Source organism: Carassius auratus, chromosome 10 (genome assembly GCF_003368295.1).
Source record: "Carassius auratus strain Wakin chromosome 10, ASM336829v1, whole genome shotgun sequence".
Classification (NCBI taxonomy): domain Eukaryota; kingdom Metazoa; phylum Chordata; class Actinopteri; order Cypriniformes; family Cyprinidae; genus Carassius; species Carassius auratus.
In genome coordinates this window covers 14,103,715-14,124,168 of record NC_039252.1, presented here as the reverse complement: position 1 = coordinate 14,124,168, position 20,454 = coordinate 14,103,715, and the positions used below count along the sequence as shown (strand labels likewise).

The 20,454-nt window shown below is 38.2% G+C and overlaps 1 protein-coding gene across 11 annotated transcripts in view; it reads right to left on the bottom strand.

Moving 5' to 3' along the window:
- Positions 1-20,454, bottom strand: part of LOC113109950 (protein furry homolog) — a 55,811-nt gene that overhangs the window by 19,816 nt on the left and 15,541 nt on the right. For 10 of the 11 annotated variants that reach the window (XM_026273864.1, XM_026273854.1, XM_026273857.1 and 7 more), the window contains exons 2-36: positions 18,892-19,082; positions 16,929-16,982; positions 15,750-15,889; positions 14,843-14,933; positions 14,619-14,698; positions 14,348-14,428; positions 12,603-12,771; positions 12,409-12,501; positions 12,123-12,221; positions 11,338-11,439; positions 10,002-10,105; positions 9,726-9,834; positions 9,507-9,593; positions 9,230-9,401; positions 8,996-9,128; positions 8,682-8,789; positions 8,358-8,592; positions 8,036-8,221; positions 7,251-7,337; positions 6,782-7,041; positions 6,443-6,632; positions 6,233-6,357; positions 5,258-5,315; positions 5,033-5,124; positions 4,689-4,861; positions 3,794-3,954; positions 3,130-3,240; positions 2,610-2,764; positions 2,425-2,524; positions 2,070-2,241; positions 1,567-1,823; positions 1,163-1,309; positions 911-1,079; positions 578-668; positions 279-361 (exon numbers count right to left, since the gene is read on the bottom strand). In XM_026273864.1, coding sequence (XP_026129649.1) covers positions 279-361; positions 578-668; positions 911-1,079; positions 1,163-1,309; positions 1,567-1,823; positions 2,070-2,241; positions 2,425-2,524; positions 2,610-2,764; positions 3,130-3,240; positions 3,794-3,954; positions 4,689-4,861; positions 5,033-5,124; positions 5,258-5,315; positions 6,233-6,357; positions 6,443-6,632; positions 6,782-7,041; positions 7,251-7,337; positions 8,036-8,221; positions 8,358-8,592; positions 8,682-8,789; positions 8,996-9,128; positions 9,230-9,401; positions 9,507-9,593; positions 9,726-9,834; positions 10,002-10,105; positions 11,338-11,439; positions 12,123-12,221; positions 12,409-12,501; positions 12,603-12,771; positions 14,348-14,428; positions 14,619-14,698; positions 14,843-14,933; positions 15,750-15,889; positions 16,929-16,982; positions 18,892-19,008 — 4,591 coding nt within the window. In that variant the 5' untranslated portion in view covers positions 19,009-19,082. The remainder of the gene's footprint in view (positions 1-278; positions 362-577; positions 669-910; positions 1,080-1,162; positions 1,310-1,566; positions 1,824-2,069; positions 2,242-2,424; positions 2,525-2,609; positions 2,765-3,129; positions 3,241-3,793; positions 3,955-4,688; positions 4,862-5,032; positions 5,125-5,257; positions 5,316-6,232; positions 6,358-6,442; positions 6,633-6,781; positions 7,042-7,250; positions 7,338-8,035; positions 8,222-8,357; positions 8,593-8,681; positions 8,790-8,995; positions 9,129-9,229; positions 9,402-9,506; positions 9,594-9,725; positions 9,835-10,001; positions 10,106-11,337; positions 11,440-12,122; positions 12,222-12,408; positions 12,502-12,602; positions 12,772-14,347; positions 14,429-14,618; positions 14,699-14,842; positions 14,934-15,749; positions 15,890-16,928; positions 16,983-18,891; positions 19,083-20,454) is intronic. The other variant, XM_026273855.1, reaches the window with a different exon arrangement.

Genomic DNA, 20,454 nt, shown 5'->3' with positions numbered 1-20,454 from the left:
CATGTATTATTCGTATATATAATATGCACCAAAAGGTAAACACATGTACAGTTGTCAGCTGTTAGAAATTTAAAGCTTTTAAACAATGAGTATCCTTAGTCAATAGGTCAGTGTGTGGATTGACAGCTGAGAACCATCTGTTGCTCTATTCTTGTAATCTGGAGGATTACTGACTGTAACCTATGAAGTCTGGAGTTGCACACACAGCTCTGTGAACTGTAAAGTTGTCCATAACATACAACCATATAACCATAATACAGGTCAGATGAAGAACTTACTCTTCTCCTCGTCGTAAGAACCTCCTGAGCTGTTGCTGTAGCGTGATTCCAGGCGGTTATGAGCCCGGGCTGCATTGCTTAACCTGAGAAAATGTGTGCACAAAATACATGTTAGGGAACATAGAATGCACATGCATATTGACTTAACATCTGTTAATTGGCTGTTCAGTAGCTGCCTACTTAGACTGTAAGTGGTGGATGAGAACTTACAGCCCATGTGTGGTGGAGAATTAGTGTATTAAAAAATGTGTCTTTTTCTTCATTTTTTTTAAGGAAATCAAAGTTACATGAAGATCTACCTCTCTTCATTCTCTCTGACGATCTTTGCCTCATCTGTCTCCTGGAAGTTTTCTTGCCCGGCTACTACCGTATTGCTGCTAGATGTTGTGCCTTTGCAAACAAACAAAAAACAGAATATTTAACCATCATTAGGTCAGAACCAAACATTGGGTTATAAAATTCAAAGCTTTCAATACAGCACAGTTCAGGGTTCTGCAATGGGATGGACCAAAGCCATAGAACTCTCACTGCATAGCTGAGCAAGTACTACATTTATAAGTGACTATATTTTAATAATTTACAGATTAAAGATAAAAAAGCTGCTAACCACCCCCCAGGGATATGTGCCTCACCTGAGGCCACAACAGAGGTCTTGTTGCTGGCAACAAAGCGGTAAAACGGTGGGTTGTCACAGTGTAAGACCACTGGGTTTACTGGGTCTGTCTGCTGAAGCTCAAAGAGCAGTTCCTCCATGGTCTGAATGGTGTTGTTCCGACACAGATATATCACCACTTTCTTAATCTAAAAACAGTTTCAAACAAATTTTAGCCCATTATAATGATCGAATGAAATTAAAAGAGTGTCCATATGTGTGTGTTCCTTACATAAGGCAGCAGTGTAGTGTCACTGCTGACTCCACACAAGCTTATGAGGAACTGCAGCGTTATTCTTAGGTTGTTACCCCACTTGTCATTGGCCACAAGAGCATTCCAGGCATTCTCCATCTCAGGACCTGGGACTTCATCTCCATACTGATGGAAAACCACACAAAAACAACACGGTAGTTGATTGCCAAATATTTAAGGAAGCCATTTTCAACATTTTGTATAATGTTAGGCAATAATTCTTGCATAAACGTTATAAATAATCATAATCCTCCTCATCCTCTTTGCAGTTTGGTAGATTCAACTGAGATATTAAAGATATCTACAGTAATCTGAGCTTTTTTCAATTGGATGGATTGAGTCAATACCACAACTGGCTATTTACACAATGTAGTGCCTCTCACCTTTGCGGTCATGAACATGAGGTTGTTTAGGACCAGTGAGGTGGCCTGCAAAGAGCCCCAACCGTTTCCTTTGAGCCTGTGGGTGATTCCCAGGTTGTCAGACTGCCCTTGAGACTCTTCCTCTGGAGTGCACGGGCTGGAGGTCGGGGGAAGCAGTCCTGTATCAACCAGCTCTATGTTGTTCAGCCACGGCAGCAGGTAGGTCAGCATGATCTGTCTGCCGTTAGGGTGAGTGGTGGGAAACCTCTGGCTGACCTCTGCATGTGTGAAAGTATTGCGGATAAAAAAAAAAAAAAAAAGAGTAAAAATGTTTAGTGCAAGGCCAAAAGTTCAGCTGCTGAACAATAACAGAGCACGCTCAACCAGGTCTGTTCTCTTGCATGAAGGTGTTTATTTGCTTTTGGTGGAGCAACAGGTTGATGACACATCCAAATATGTGGCTAACAGCTATTCCTTGTAAAGCACGAGTAAGTGTGTCACAGACACAGACATACACACCCTACCTGAGAAGAGTGGCAGGGTGAGTTCAGGATACATGCTGGCCAGCTGATTAGAGAGCTGGAAGAGAGAGACGCTGTATAGTGGCGGTAAAGGACCATGTGTGCCATATAGGATATGTCCTGATTTCTGCCCCACAATCCTCTTTGAGTAAACGGACAACTTGGACTCTAGAACCTGAATGACACAGAAGAAATATATATATATTTTAGATCTAGCAATGTATTTATTTGTTTATTTTTGGAGGGAAAACTTGAAAAACATACAAGCATAAATACATCTTTCAACCACTGAAAATACAAGAAAGGCAGGTAAAAATCTGAACAAGTGATTGTAAAAAAAAAATTAATTATTAAGTACCTGCATGAGCTGCATGGATATCTCATAAATCTCTCTGCTTGTGTCAGATGACTTAAACAACACCAGATTCAAAAGGGTCACGATGTCACACGGATAATTCCTAAAAAAAGTAAGAACAAAATAATGATCTGCTTTCTGAAAATGTCATTAAAGGTGACCATGGCAATGAAGAAGGCTCCAATTACCTGCTACCACACACAGTAGCAATAGCTTTGAAGCACCCTGAAGCGAGCTGGTATGATCCAGTGAAGCAGCGATCCACAGCCCAGTTAAAAAGATTCACCTGATCTGGGTTCAGTTCCAGGAGCAAGATAACAACCTCACAGCCCAGCCGATGCACCTGCAGCACAGGGCGGTGATATAAACGTGATCATAATCAAAGCAGAATTAAAGTTATCCCAATGTTCTAGTCATTCATTTCAAAGTTAATTGCAAACAAAAACAAACAAGATTAAACTAATTTAAATGGTTGACAACATAGAATCATTAGAGTTAATAAAGCAGAAAAAGCAAATAAAACTAAATGTGTTCAAAGGCCATTCCTGACAGGCTTGTTGGTTAAGTTTTAATGACAGGTATTAGACCTGATTAAAAGCAGCTGTAAAATTTAAACAGGAAGCCTGTTCAGCATCAACAGGTTAAGACAAAGACTACAGCTGACACATGAACTATTCCAACAATAAAAAGGAGCGAGTGAATGCTTACCCGGAGATCATGGCAGGCTAAGATATTGTCCAGCCACTTGTACAGGTATCCATCTGTAGAAAGGCCCACATTATCGAACACAGGACCACAGCATAATACCGCTGACATAGCCTGACAACAAACCATGTACACACAAAAACAAAGCATTACATCAAATAAATCTCATAACAGAGCTCAATGGTTTGGTTCCAACAGGAATAAGACTTTAAAATGAATTGTCATCATGATACTGAAATTACACACTGCTTTTAAACTTAACACACAATGTACTTCTTTCTAACAGCCCTGATCCGATCCGACACACACAGAATCGGCTTTTCACACCTTCTACTAAAAAAAAAAAAACTAACAAAAAAAAAAGGTCAGAGCATCTGGTACTGCCAAGTGCATGCCTTTTTGGACAAAGAGTGTGTAAAGAGCTTGGGGGATTTTCCTCAAGAAACACGCCAGTTTTTAAGTGAGCATACAGTTACTTTCCAAAATGGATTTCAGATGTTTTCACTTGATTTAGTACTGCTAACATGACTGTGTCTGTTCTTCCTTCAAGTGACGTGAGCCAAAGAGACAAATGGCACCGAACAAATTCTAAACCTCATCTTCCTTAAAAGTATGAGGGAATAAAGTCTTGATAAAATGCCTTGGCTGATTTTTAATCCAGGTTTACCTTCAAAGCGCAGTACTGGTAGCGTGTGATCTGGTGGTTGCGATCACTATAGCGGTCCAGAGGTGTGAACATGACACTGAAGGGTCCGGCCCACTGGCTAAAGAGAATGAAGAGGTGATGCCTCAAGCTCTGCTGGGGGAACAATAACCGCCTGTTGTGGACTAAAGAGAAAAACACAATGTGCTCTCAGCATGGTACAGTGTAAAACATGTTTGGTCAGGCAACTTAAAATAAAAAATAAACTGGTGTTGTTCAAGAGTATGTACACTGCAGTTTAAAAGTCTGGGTTGGTAAGATCTTTTAAGCTTTTAAATGCAGTTTCTTATTCTAACCATAAGATGTAAGGTTATAAATGTCTTTACTGTCACTTTCGAGTTTGTCATATTTATTCATAAAAAAATACCAATCTCATTTTTTCAGTATGCCACACTAAACGGCCCTACCTCACAACCATCTTTTGATTCGAGAGCTAGCTGTGATGCAGGGCTTCTGGTGGGCTTATGTAGGCTGCTTGTGTGTCAGAGGGGATGTTGTGCTTTGCTGGTCTGAGGGTTTTCTTGGTCAGTCAGCACGTATTAATCAGAGCCAGAACAGTTCTATTCATAGCTCAGCTCCTGGGTCTTTAATAAGTGACTCATTCAGTGTTAGAGAGTATGGAGACTCTGAAAAGGCGGTTTGTTTGGATAACTTTAGACACCAAGACCCATGTATCAGTGGCTCTATTATATCAGCTAAAATATCTGGCCCACTCTCATTATGGCCTTTGGTATTATAGAGTATATTTGGGAGAATTTCCAGTATTCATTATACACTGGGAAAGACATTTGAGATGCTTATGCAATATTAAATCCTTAAAGAGATAAAGGATATTTAAAATAATGGCTCTGTGTGTTACCTGGAACACACTGAATGAGGTTTGCCACCATTCCACTGAAATGAGCTCTCATGTCTTTCAAAATGTCCAGCTCTTTGTCATTCTCTGCTTCCAAGAGCATCCGGGTCAGATCGACATACTCCAGGAAAAGGGCTCCTAGAGCCAGGGAATCTCGTTCCAATGCCCCATTGGTACTGCAGAGAAGAAAACAGATGCACAAGGGATTTTACAAGACTGTCCCTTTCCCTTTTTAATTTAACAGGGGTCAAAGATCTGCTTTGTTGCGAAATAAGGTCAGTTTAGAAAGTTAATCCCAGGATTTAACTTCTTAAGTCAACAAAACAGGCCTGGAGGGGAGAGTTCACCTGTCACTGATGACCCCTGAGTCAGCGAGAAGCTCAAATATACGCAGCAGCTGAAGCCGGAGCAGATCTCTTCGCTCCCTCCGCTTCTTATTCTACAGAGACAGAATGAAAGAATGACACAGAGAGAGTCAATTTACATCTAATAATGTGCATGAGCACTATGATCATTACGTTATTTGTGGAGTTTCCATCGTTTCCAAAGAGCTACATTAGGATAGAGCTCACCTCAGGTCTCCTCTCCAGAGCTTCTTTCATAAGAGGATGGAGTTCTTCCACCAGCTCCCTGATCAAACACACAAGTAAGAAACAGTCAGGAGAAATCAGCAGAATGAAAGCAACATAAATATAGCCTGGTGGGAATATGGCTTTATTATACAGTGTGCTTGCTATGTTTTCATAAAATCAGTATGTCTAGGGTTGAAAAATCTTTAAGTTACATTAAATAGTTTGTTCTCAGTGTTATTCTAGTATTTTCATACAAAACTGTAGTATTTATTTATATTTTGAATTAGCTTTATTTTTATATTTTCTGTCATTTGAATTTAGTTTTAGTTAAAAAAAATTATATATATATATATATATATATATATATATATATATATATATATATATATATATATATATATATATATATATATAAATATATATATAAATATATATATATATATATATATATATATATATATATATATATATTATATATACATTTTTTTTATATTATTATTATTTTTTTCCTGGTTTACCTTTTCAGCTAATATTTATATTTTATTTCACCTGCATTTAAATTACTCAAAACATTTTTGAATAAGTTTTTGTTATTTTAGTTTATGTTAAACATATCAATTTTTGGGTAGGTGCCAGGGCAACATTTCCAATTTCATTAAATTCTAACATTCTAAAAAAGTTACAATTCTATGATTCTAATATATTTTCATCTAATATTTATATATTTTTTCACCTGCATTCAAATTACTGAAAACATTTTTAAATAGTGCTAGATTCAGTTAATAGTAACAACACCACCTTTTCTTCAGTAAACTACTAGTAGAGTCTTACGGAATCTGTAGATATCTGTCCACTTCTAAGTAACGGCACACGTCAGAATGGAATGACAGTCATCTCTGCTATTTTGTTTGACACACAAATTACTTGCTGCTCTTTTCTGGGTTGAGAAAGAAGCTTATTTATTAAAAACAGTACCTGAACACAAGGGAATTTGTTCGTCCAAAGCCAAGGACCAGAGACTCGGTGATCTCTAAACTCTCCGATCTCATGAGAGGAACCAGTTGTTTCAGAAGCCACGCCACTGATGGTGTGCCTATCACCTGATCAGAAACACATACGTTTTCATGACATCACAGTTCTTTCTTTCATTTTCTGAATCACGAATCACATTATTTTATAATGTACCTTGTTGTCATATGTGACACTGCCATCAGGTGTGGTAGCCATGATTTCAGGTGTAGAGGCTCTCAGGTGACCTGAACTCATGATACTAGGTTTGGCAACACCGAGGCACAATATCAGGTAATTCCTCCACAGCGTCACATAGCCATCGGCTGGACCAGGCGTGTTGGTCTTTTTGGCATAAACGGGACTGCTGTGGGGAGTCCAAAGAAAGGGGCTCAAAAATAATTTCTACTTTGGACATGAATGTCTATTCTTTAAACTATTGTTTTCTGGCATACTCGTGCAAAAAAAATCATCAAAACGCCAAGTTTTAAGAGTAAAGATAATGTAAATACTCACTTTGGGTCAACTAGCGGCATAAGCAGCTGTAGACGTGTGAATGCGTAGGGCCAGGCGTAGCTGAGCGCGGTGGAGCAGTGCTTAGGGAGGTGATCTGGCCTAAGGAAGCTATAGAGGCAGAGCACCCAGGGGTCCTTCACAGACTGAGCGAAGATCCACACGTGAGACGGGCTCTTTACGTCATAGTGGCTGTTTACCAGGCGTGCGTTCCACTCTACCAGCCACTGCAGGTCCACGTGATGACTCATGGGCAGGGTGGCCTTCACAGGACACAGATTTTAATGGCTGAACTTGAGCAAGCATGCATGTGTGTTAGGACTCTACAGACAGAAACATTTGTTGACTGTGTTCTATAAAAGCCTTGAGGCACAAATCAATTTTATGCAAGTAGAGGTCAATACTGAGAACGACATAAACATATGGATATACAAACAGAAACACATCCGCTGGGCTAATGGGAAATGCTTACAGAGTCAGAGAAGGCCACATGGACGAAACTTTCCAGCACGCTGGGGGCCAGTTGGTCCATAACCTCGATCATGGATTTATCGTCATCCTGAGAGAAGAATCACATGACAGTCATGAGGCTCTTGTTGAATAATGTTTATGCTGCACTAACAGGTCTAGTACTGATTAGTATCATGTCTAAAATCAATCCAATGCATGTGTATGCATATTTAGGATTATTTCAACTGGTCAAATGTAATTCAATATATTGTCAAAAAGCTTTAGTGATTTTATTTTCTGTTTAATTCTCTTTCCACTTTCATACTATTGTTTTTATTTTATTCTTTTTTTCTGTTCTTTTCTACTCTATTTTTTTTCTCTATTCTATTGTAATTTCCTATTCTATGCATATTCTATTCTATTATCTTTTTTATTCTATGCTATCTTTTTTCTATTCTATATAGTCTTTTTATTTCTTTACCCTTTCTTTTTTTCTAATCCGATTCGGTTTTGTTTTGCCAGTCTTATTCTTCTTGGCTACCTTCTGTTCTATTTTTCTATTCTATTCTTTTTGTATTCTGTTCTTCTTCTATTCCATCACATCTTTTTTATTTTATTCTATCTTTATTTCTTCACTATATTGTCCTTTTCTACAAGATTCTATTCTGTCTTTTTCTATTCTAATAGTTTTTATGATATTCTGTCTTTTTCTATAATATTTTATTCTGCCGTGTTTGGTTTCATCACTTGGTTTTGTGTTGTGTTTTTCTGGCCTAATCTGCTAAAGTCCCAGCAGTTTTGTTTCACCTCGGCTTGTCCGATGGCTGTAAACAGGCAGCGTATCTCTCGGAGGACGGACACAGCCAGTTTGCGGGTGCTGGTCTGGCAGGAGCACAGCAGCAGAAGGGCCAGACCCTCCACAGCGTGCAGCACCGTGGAGTGAGGACTGCGCTCGGGCGGCAGTCTGGAGCTCCCGCTGCTGTGAGTTCCCATCTGAAGTCAACAAATATATACACATACACACGATCATGCCCACAACTCCAAATAACTGTTTATATTGGCTTAGTAAGCACAGCCAGCAGAGAGAAAATGTTCATGTAAAACGTCCAGTGGCACATAATGTTTATACCTCCGCCGAGCGTTTTCCAGGCGCCTGTATCGCCAGCCTCCACTGGGTCAGGAAATGCAGCAGCAGTTTAACAGACGAGTCCTGCAGGCCCTGCTGTGTGTCCTGCACTTCACGCAGCAGGAAGTTAGTGTACCCGAACAGCACATCTTCTCTCCAATCGGAGAAGTCTAGCAGAAGACTCTGCAGCGAATTCTGGGCAATGAGTCTGAGTTCATCATCCATGTGGACTGTCAACCTGCAAAATGCAAAGAGAAAAACAGTGATAATTATAACTTTTTATTGGAAGGTTCATTTTTTAGTCAAAGGGTGCGAGGTGAACCTCACCGGGCCAAGAGATCGATGAGCTCAATTTTGGACAGGCCGTCTGGCAGGATACGGGGAATAGCCGCAACACACGTCCGGAACAAGTCAATCTTCGGTTTTCTCTCACCCCTGACCCGAGAGAGAAGGGATGAGTTATGCAAAAGTAAACAAGGTGAGAAACAAGAGGAAACAGGAAAAAAAGAGCATGTCAAACTGTCTGAACAGGGTGTGTGGGCTGGAGGTGACTCATACAGTATGTTGTCTGGTTGTGAGCTTTTCCTTCACCCACTCATGTTACACTAATAGGTTGAGACAGGCCAGAAAGAGTTGCTTACGTGATCATGTCCTCGGGTTCCTTGTTAAGCATCTGGGCATTGGTGAGCATCATGCAGCGGCCCACCTCTTTGTCCAAGTGCCTCAGGATGTTATCAATGGCCTTCCTGACCTGGGAGTAATACAGTGCCATACCTGCAGGGAACCGCATAAACAATCCAGACTATAAAAAACTGTAAGATACACAACAAACTCAAGCACACGCAAGCAGGTGTTTACAATATCAGTGGCCTGACCTATAAGTTTAGCTTCCTCCTCAGTTAGAGTTTTGCTGAGGTAGGTTTTTTTCTTCTTCAGAGTGTTCCCAGAAGGCAAAGTAGCCCCTGTGTTCGGCATGGGTGGTTCACCATCTTTCTGCTGCAGGTTATCAGCTATGACGAGGAATGCTCTCAGAGCAATGTTCATTCTCTGGTCATACACCACACAAATACAAGACAATAAACCAAATATGCATTTTCTCATGACAAGATCTCAACTCGGTCTATTGAGTGTGTGTTTGAGAATAAACATTACCTCTGGATTTAAACTGAAAGCTTTGGCTGATTTTCCAACACTCAGCAGATCACATATTATTTCTTTCATTGCAAAATCCAGCCGTTCCTTTAGTAAGGAGAGAAACAAAGAGGATATTGCTGTGTGTTATTTAATAACGCCCTGACACAGAAACATAGATGTGCAGCTAATATTTTCTTAGATGCTTATCAGGTGTACAAAGGTGTGTGGGTGTCAAACCTGGGCGATGAACTGAATTATCTTGACAAATATGTTGAGTGGCATGTCTCTGGGAACGACGCTCCGTGAACCCTTAGGGAACAGCGTTGATATGATTGAGGTGAGGCGGCTGGAGTGGATAAAAAGGTCAAAACGTCATCTTAACATCATCAAATCTTACTCTTCATCATCACTGGCAGTGTCCTGCATTTGAAATATCCATTATATTTCTTATATCAGAAATCTATTTCTTAAATTGTGACTTGTACTGTATGTTTCTGGTTTTCAGTACGCTACCTTTGTGTTGCAGTGTTGCTTTCACATTTGATTCGGATCATGTAGACCCACAGCAGCCGATAAAGAGATTCAAGTGCCACCCGGGCCATTTTATGGTCTTTGTTCTGAAAGAAGAGCATTTCGCTGTAATTTCCATTTACGTTCCTGTGATGCATCTAATAAATTATGATCACAAAATATGTGCACTTTTTAAACTTCTGTATAATTTCCACTAATTCCATAATTTGCATTAGTTCAACAAAAAAAATCTTCAAACAACAAATCAGCTTAAAAAAAAGAAGAAAAAAGAAAAATTACATAATAAATATATATTTATAAAAATTATAATAAATTAACATATATATAAAATTATATATATATATATATATATATATATATATATATATATATATATATATATATATATATATATATATATATATATATATATATATAATGAATAGATTTGTAATATATATTTTAACACATTCAATTATATTATTGGTATATCAATAAATGTATCCTATTGTAAGGATGTTTATATATTTTACTGGCAAGGCAAATATACTGATTAAAATTATTTTTACTGCAATTTTCTATACTTTGAAACTGTCTGTTCTTTTATGTTATGTATTTCTTGGCTTTGGAGTTAAATTTCCTTGGACTTATGACCAAACGTTGGCACTGAAGCAAACAGGATCTTTTTCCTACAGGTCAAAACCTTCATTACATAACAAGTCAGCATCTCTCAGACTAACTTCAGCAGACCGCTGCAAGCACAACATGACAACTGCCTGAGACTCAGAGACACTGAGAGATAACAGAAATCAGATTAAGAGCTGAACGCTGAAAGAAAGATCCAGCATCTTGTTAAACATCATTGCCAGAAGGTCTCTCAGTGCTGCACTTCGTGGTTGTTATTTTGTACCTTCTTTTTCCTGCCCTGACTCATTTCCTTCATTCTTTCACTCTGCCTCTCTCACATCCCTACACAGGTATAAAGACTGAATTTCTGAGTACAGAATGTACAATGAGATGTTAAAGCTAATGATAAAGGATCCTCCTGTCCTACCTGCCTCCTCTTCAAGCAAGCATAACATTCCTACAGTCTGCTGCCTTCCCTCTGCATTTCACACATTTTTTAACAGCTATTTGCTTGTAACTGCTGCCACTTTAAATATCTGTGCACTTGACTGATGGTTTCCAATGATTAAAAGAAAATGCGATCACATGATGCTTACACAACTGCCTTGCACAACAAAAGTGCATTCATTTTTTCATGTTATCTGTTATCCATAATCTGACGTCATCTCAGGTCTATTGTATCACACAAGCTTTGTGGATCACAAAGACTCACTTTCAGGTTGGACAAGCAGTTGTTGAGGAAGACGTGCCATCTGTTTAGAAAGATTTGCTTCTGGCTCACACACAGCAGACATGTTACCAATGGATACAGAGCCTGGGAAAGAAAAAAAAGAAATCAATAATTACGCAAGTCCTTAACAAGAATTGTATAATTCGAAAACTGCTCGAAGGCAGCGAATCACTCTAGAACAAAGTGTATTCAAACTCTCTCTCCCCACATCTCTTTATATCTGGAACAATTCAGAAACACACAAATTCCTACTGAAATCATTATTAACCATGGTAACCAAAATAGAGATCAAAAAATATAGTTTGAACAGGTCGAAGCTATTCAAAAAGTGATTAAAATACCCATAAAAACTGATTTTTTTATATTCTCAGACAGCTGTAAGCAGTTACGAATTTAATAGTGTAAAAATAATTGCAGCAGCCATATTGCTATTGTTTCATTTAAATATTTGCCAAGAAAATGACTGATGGCACATTTACTGTTAGTAATTTCATTACTGTAAATTATTTAAAAATTTCACATTATTTATTTAAGTGTATACAGGAATTTTTGGGTTGAGAACTACACTTTGAGAAGCACTGCTCTCTGAAATATTTCAGAAAGTACTTGGTCGTCATCATAATTTTCCACTTGGGTTGTTATCTTTAAGTTGGATTGCAAAATATTTAGCGGCAATTTGTGGCAAAAACATGTCAGCTATGAGCCAATTACTGTTGATGCATCTCTCTCTACTGCTCTCAAGCATGGGAAAAGAGAGCCAGACTTGCCAGAGAGTGTTTCTTCCTGGATGACAGGTCTAATGTTGTATCATACAGCGTTTCCACAAAGTTCCTCAAACAGGGCACGTTCACCTCATTCTTTACCGTCTGCAAAGAAACATCATGTTGAAAATGAATTACAGATTAAAATGTAAACCTGCATACAGTATTCGTAAACTTTTTCTTACTCAAACAAATTCTAACTTAGTGCATAAATAAAAAATACAGTGAAATATTTAAACATTCAAATACTTAGCTTGGCAGTGTTTAATGCAGCAAAGACTGCTGTACTTACTGCGGCTACAGGGACGAGTATCTCTACGAAGAGTCCAGCCAGAGAGTGTTTAATGTCCTTATCTTTCACCTCCAAGAAATACTGAGCACACTCCTATAAACATATAGGAGTACAACAGAAAGATTTTTATTTAACATACTGTACACTGTTTGTCAATTAACAAAGAACATTTGTAGTATTAATTTGGTGTGTACCTGCATAAACTGGAAAGACGCTTCAAAATCTTCCACTGGGTACATTTTAATACGAAAGAACTTGACCCCCATAATGAGGCTGATGGTGCTCTGGAGAACATACGGGCTCTGCTCTTTCTGCCTGAGCTCCTTCAACTCTGAGATGAACTTCTTCCTCACTGCAGGAAACCTGGGAAGAATGGAAAGGTATTCATATTTCAAAAATAATAATAATACTGCTAAATAAATATAATAATAAGAATATAGCAAAACAGCAAAGTTTTGGTTTGATTCCTTTTTATTCTGCAGTGGTAATTTAACTACAAGCTGTTGCTTGTTTATCGATATTTGCATAATATATCTTACGATAAATTGCTTATGATGTTCCTCATTTGTAGGTTAAAATAAGTAAATGTAAATTTATGCTGAAGCTAAACAACGAGACATGAGTAAAAATGTGTCTACATGTGCACATAATTTTTTTAAAACTACAGACAGTATATTTATTTATATATATTTAATTTTATGCATTATATGATTAAAGAAACGTTGCTATATGTACTGTGTTAAGCTAACTGAGTTTTGTTATAGCACTAGCATATCATTACTTTTTTGTTGATTTTGATTGCTTCCATTGTCCTCTCTCTGGATAAAAATGTCTGCTAAATGACTAAATGTAAATGTAATGTATACAAAAAAAGTTTCCTGCCTAAAAAGCATCCCCCGTCTACCTTAGACAGATTGACAAAAATCTATTCAAAATTTACTAAACTCAAAACTCAAAAAAACAAACACAATAAACCACACAAGTCACATCTTGTCTATTCAGTACTTGTCTGTTATTTAATTGTCTTCAACTGAAAGCTTTTCTCAATATGCATTACATATGCTACCAACTGCAATTAATAATAATCAGAATATCAGTAAATTCATTCAATCAAATTGCAATAAGAAGCCCATATTTAACTCCATTCCACCAAAGTCAGCAGATTCAGTTTGGCCGGGACTTGGATATTTCATGTGTTAGGGAGTGTTTGTGTGTTTGTGAGTTCACTCTGACAGAGGGAGAGATCTTCAGCCCTATATTTAGAAAGGCATCTGGAGGAGGAATAGGGAGGCATCTCTCTCTGCAAGACTCGATGTTTGTTTTAGGTGAGCTACAAACCAACGGGCTACTTTCCAACTCAGAGAAATAAAGCAACCATGTGTATTTGCACTGTACAAACTGTTTGACTGAATTATGCTATTTAGGAGGAGAAGAACAGACCCATGCATACCTAACATGTCGTTCGACTTCTACAAACACATGTAGACTGCAGAGTTTTAAGACTTTCTTATTATTAGTTCAGCCACAAGGACATTTTTCACACTATTAAATATGGAAAGAGCTAGGCTATTACTGTCAGTACTGGCGCTCTCACACCGATAGGGAGACACTGATGGAGCGTCCTGTGAACATGACGAGACATCTCGTCTATCAGGGTAATGGGCTCCCATTAGTGTTTAATCTAACACTAGACACTCTGTCACAGGAAGAAGAATGCCGCCATCATTTCGGGCTTGAAACCAGGTCGCTGGCTTCAAGAGGAATCATGGAGCCATCCATTTCAAAGTGAGGTGGGAATTTTAAAGCAAACGCATGTGGTTTTACAGTGGTGGCCCAATACAACATCAAGCAAAAATGCTTTCACTGGTCCAAAATCTCACTCCACATAACTGTATATTAAACTCTAAAAATGTTCTGATTTTGCTGCTTCAAAATTTACCTGGACTGGGCAACGACACCGACAACCTCTGCATACAGATCAGCTACTATGTGCATGTTAGTCGTGTTGGGCCCAAGGTACCTGCAGGACAGAGAAAGACCATCATTTTTTTTACTTGGCTTAACAGCACTTACATTTGCAGTGAGTACACTCGACTGAGGGAAAATACAAATTTTGTAAAATGCTTATTAGGCAGATTTACTCATGCAAACACATGCAGGAGAATTATGCATTATGGTGGATGGAGGAAATAACTTGAGTGGATCGTTACCCTTCTTTGTACTTAAAGTGTTTGAAGGCCAGGTTAATGACTTCCTGAATCAGGCCGTCCAGAAGAGGGTGAAGAGGGATCTACAAAGTAAGGCAGAAAAAGAAAGAGTAAATATTAAATATTATAAAATAGAATTAAATAATGAATTTCATCAATTGATATATTTATTTATTACGTTATATTAAATAAGTAGAATAAAAAATTTAAATGTTTTTTTTTTTTACCTGTTTTAAAACCTCAATAAGCACCAGCGAGAAAATGAAGTCTATTGCTAAGTCCCTCCTTTCCATCAGATAATCTTTCTGCTGTTCATCACTGAAAGAGAGAGAGCGAACAAGAAACTGAATAAATCACATTTTGATAAACAATCACTGCTTGCTTAAGTAAGTAATAAATATGCTTCCGGGGCTTGTGCCATGTGAGCTTCTGAAATCCTCTATGGCCTCTATTTGATTCTGAAGCACTGATGTAACCTAACCTAACTGCCAATAGTGATATTTGATTATGGTCTGCGGAAATGAGATCGCATATAACTGCTGAGGAATTTCTACCTTTACTTTCCCACTAATATGTGGCAAATATTTCTAAAATACAATATTCAAAAACATTATTGTGAAAGTAGGCTTAAATAAAAATGTCCACAGGAAAAAGATCCACCAGACGATACTAATCTTGTTAGCCCATCTATTCAAAAACAGCCAATCATCAATGTCAGATGAGCTGCTGTGCAGTGCACTGCATTAGAGATTGTATTTCATAAGAAGAAGGCCAGGCTTCCTGACGACAGGCATCAATCACACGCTTCCATCCACACTAGATCACACATACATAAACACACAAATATACCGCATCCTATTATCACACTTATGCAACAGACATTAAATCAGATTAAATTGATTTGAAGACCAGATACCAGATTTTGTGTGCTCTATTTTTATCTCAAGTATACTCTATAGACAGGGTTCAAACTGACCAAACATTTCACCATACCCTATATAAAAGTCTTATTTTGTCTAAGAAGAGTTTACAAATTTTAAAGTTTTCAAAATACTTCAGAGAGGTAAATGTGACTTCGGTAATCTTGGTGGAGATTAGCAACTTCAGTAACTTTAAATCTTGGTGGAGACTCACTTTTTGGACTTGGTGTTTGCACGTGGGCGGTACTCATGGGACTCGTCTTCCAAGCCGTTCTGTCTTTTATACCAGTCAAACAGCGTCCGCAGGATGGAGGGTAGACAATACTCAGCAAGAGAGCTCATAGTGCTGATCAGCTGTGGGGAAACATAGGAAGCGACTTCAGGAAACTGTTTATCATCTGTCAGACCACTAATTGTACTGCTTACTGAATTTTTTATTAAAAATTGCATGTGAAACTATGCAGCATCCATATTTTAACAACCAAAGTCATCTGGGTAATTTAAGCTTTCAGACAATTAACATGTTGTGCATAGTGCTTAATTTAAAAAACAGTGTGTAGTAAGGTATGGCCAACATTGCTTTAATGTGCCCAATATAAAAGACTCAATGTACTGTACTAGACTGTAATGCTACATTTCAACTTGTATTCTATATAGTATACAATATATATACCCTAAATAATATATGAAATAACAATTAGTGTGTTATAAATCATAGTATGTTGAAATGATTGTCCCAAAAGATCTAAAGAAAGTATCCTGGCTAATATTCACCACCGTCTACCCATTACGCTTTAGAAAAGGATTCAGTAGTATGTCCCAAAACATGTCAATTATTTTTCTGCACACTCAAAAAAAAAATGAATACATACTTTTAGGGCATACTGTAGCTTAACTAGGCAAATTAAGATGCAGTATAAATGAAATGGATGGTATTCGGGTCAACAGAAGAAGAGTGGATACAGTCATACAAGCTGAGCTAAACCAAATAGAGGAAGGGAGGGGTGTTTGGGCAGAGACGGCCTGGTATTCCTCCCCCAACCACTGTGAGATATTAATGCACAAACACACGTTCAGACTGCTTAAGAATTCAGTACAGAGGGGTAAAGTCAGGACAGCATTGCACCAACTATAGGAATGCTATTCTTAGGGTCTGACCGACGATGACTAACAAATCTACCAAATTTAAAGAGAGGGGCAAGAAAAGTATGATTGTATGGCAGCAGATCATTTATTCTTTTACAACATTACTTTGTCATTTCTAGAGTTATCAATTTTTGATGGAAAGAAAACAGAAACATATCTACAGCCCTGATTGTTTAATTGTGAGTGTGTATCAGGCAGGATAAAAGTAAATGTCATGAAGGATATGGAAAATGTCACTTGATCTCACCTGATCAAACTGTGGGTCTTCTCCTCTTTGTAGAGACTTGGTGAGGGGCTTTTCCTGCAGAACATCAAAAACAACTTAAGAGTCATAGAACAAGTTTTCTTTTGTAATGAATGAACTTGTAACAACATATAATCAATGGAATCTGCACTCGAAAACCTTTACAGACTTCAGACATCATTCACCAAGTTCTTGAGTGTTTATTAACTTTTCCCCCGCTATTGACATTATTTTCCATAATTTATGAGAAAACGCTCCCTCGCCATTGACTGAATTATTTGGCTTTCCGTGTTCTCACTGCTATATGATAGGGGGCGCTATTAAACATCTTCTGAATAAGTACAGAATCTCCAGCTCAAAATACAAGTGAAGAAGCAGGTGACAGCACATGTAAGCAGATGCATATAAAAAATAATGTGATTATCAAACTTTAAACATCATATAAATTAAAACTTCCATCTCAGCTTTTTGTACACAATGTTGCTTTTTTTAATTGAACATATTAACATTTAATTGTTCATAAAAAAGCAGAGGCTCTATTCTTTCTTTTGACATATTGTATGTTCAGATATTCATACAGACAAATATTCTGGGGGCCAAGAAAATGTTGTGAAAATGATCAAAAATGTTGCCAGTGACTGAGCTGGTAGAGAAAGAGTTAACTTTAGGATCTAATTTGAATTAGGCTTCAGCTGCCAATAAAACTAGTACTCTCAGTTTTTTTTTTTTTTTTCAGTTTTTGTTGATCACTTTATTCCATGTTTTCACTCCAAAATCTGTGTAACAAATGTAAAAAAGCTTGTATTGGTGTGCCTATAGCTCACGTGAGCATTATCAATGATTGAAAGAGGTCAGCGACGACTCTTATACTGATTCTTAGCACTAATACAACTGTAATCCTCTGAACTTAATCTGAAGATGCCACAGCTTTAATGTGCAGGCGTGGGAAAGAGGTCCTTGAAGCCAAGTGAACAATTTAAATGAGGTTGGGTCTGAAGGTCAAATCAAGTGATTAACCCCATAACACACAGACACACTTGTAGACACACGCACACACACTTTCAGGTTAACAGGGGTGGACATGGTCAAAGGAGAGCAGGGATTCTACAAACAGGTTGAATATAGATGTCTAGGTCATGGCTGTGATCTGTTTCTAAAGGTAATGATTATTTTATGGTTGAACTTTGAATCGGATGTTGAAGTTACTTCTGTGATCTATAAATTGTGAACTGTACATTACTGGCTGTTGACTTGAAAATACATTTGACAAAACTAAGCACGTCCACAGAGGTGACAAAGTCACGAATGTGAAATTAATTCATTAACTTAAAGCACACACTGTCTGGGCACAGCATGTCTGTGCACAGAGATATTACTTAAATGGGTGTGCTGAGAGCTTTGACTGCTTCCTGTTTGGTACGTGAGCTTTTTGACTTGAACATACCAAGCAGACGAAACCCATTCCTGTCCACTTAAATCTGCACTCCAGCATAATGGAATTATAGTGATACAGAGAGACCAGGCAACCTGAGCCACTGCAGCAAAAACAGACACAGTATCTCACGGCTATTAGTGCAGTTTGAAGATATATTGTGAAGTATGAACATTCGATTCCTGCCAACTAAAGCAATTACTGATGAAAGCCAAAGCACAGTCATTAATAACTTGTATGCCATGGCTGTTACATATCTCTCCTCCTTTGTCTAATTGTTTTAGACAGCATACTGTACACTTCCTGTTTTTCTAGACTACTCAACATACCAGAGAATCAGCTAAAATGAGGCGTAAGAAAGCCTCAAACCAAACTCTGACTTGTGGTGACTGATTTAATATGGGCTAGACGTTATTTACTTGCATTTGAGGTTTTGTGTCTCAGATGATCTGCATGTATGTAAATGCTTTGGAAAATTAGACCCTAAGAAATGTTAAACTTTGTCTTGCCTGAAATAAAAAAAGGGTCTCTTACCAGTGGTTCTGCCATGATGATGCGTATTTTGCGTTCAGACAGGGTGGTGAAGTTGGCGAATAGGCTTTTGAGGACATACTCGCCCGGTTTGCTCTCTGGGTCCACTGTAACCGGCATGGTGGCAACAGGACCTTTCCTCTCACCAGGAGCACTGTTCACTTGGGGGAGGGGGCGCTTTCCTATGGGGGATGCTGGGAACGCACACAAAAAAAACAGGATTAGTTTATTATGGATCTTATTAGTAGCTCAATTGTTGCTCTAATCAGTGCACTGACAAGTGCCGACATGCTGTGTGGTGCCAGTGACTTGAGTGACTACAACTTGGGTGATTTTCTAATCCCACACAGAAGAAAAATGTGCCTGGCCAATCAAGTGCTTTGAGATGGAATCAACTTGACAGATAATCAAATTAAAAAACACGAGAGATATTTTGACAGCTATGAAATACTGAAAGTGGTGCTATCAACGTTAGGGTTGAGGCCTGAGTCTACAGTATGCCTTGAGAGCACCATCTCACATCGGCCAGGGATGGAGCAGCTGGTGTTTTCATTTTTGGCATGACCATGCAATCGCTCTCAAAGGAGGGAGGGGGGTCAGCATGCAGGCCGTGGCCGGGGGAGCCCACGTAATGTGGCTGCAGGGGCTCCGAGCATGTGCTCCTCTTAGAATAGACCCTTGCAACCTCCCAACAAGTCACAAGCTGCAATACGAATAGGAAAAAAAAAAATCCTAATTCCTAACAGTAATATGAGCGGTTTATAGATAGGCGCAGTTGCTTAGAATTGAGGCAATTACCTCAAAATGAAGATTGCATAAGTGCTTTTATGAACAGTTAGGAATTAAAACTCTTAAATGAGTGTTTATTAACAAGTTTTTGCTAATACAAACTAAACCAATCCATGTCCAAACAGTGACACACTCCTCCATTCAAGCAGCATCAAAAGCAAATAATTCCTCCACACAAGTCACAATTTCACTTCTTAGGTCCTCATTGTTAACTAGAACTTTTCAGTTTTCTGAAGAATGTGTGAGTAGTGTGGTGGATGTTTGTCAGAGCATTGCTACTGCCTTCGGCTGCGGTCTCTGTAATATTCTGGTGTTCAGATAAAGTTTGGGCATTCTCTCAGTAAGCTCCAATGAAGAAATGCAATGCATGTCAGGCTGATATTTTGCAATCTAAAATTCCTCTGGCAGACCTCAGAAATGTAAACTTCACACAATGTTAATAGGAGTTTGTGACCTGACCACTGCTTAGTTCAAGGGTAGAACAATGGAATGATTTGTACTTGTGCTAAATGACATGAAACAAACCACCTGGAAGGAAACCAGAATATATCAAACAAGACCAAAACAGACATTAAACATTTGATAATCATTAGTTTCAATTTACAACATATGGTTGGCTTAACATTCATCTGTACATAACATTAACGTCAACGGTGTTATTTATGGACAAACAGCAGATGTCGGTTGACACCTCCGAATTTGCTGTCAAGCCCGAACATTTCAAACTGAATGAGGAGAGGAGCTGCTGGAAAGGATTGTGAAATATTTTCCTCGCTT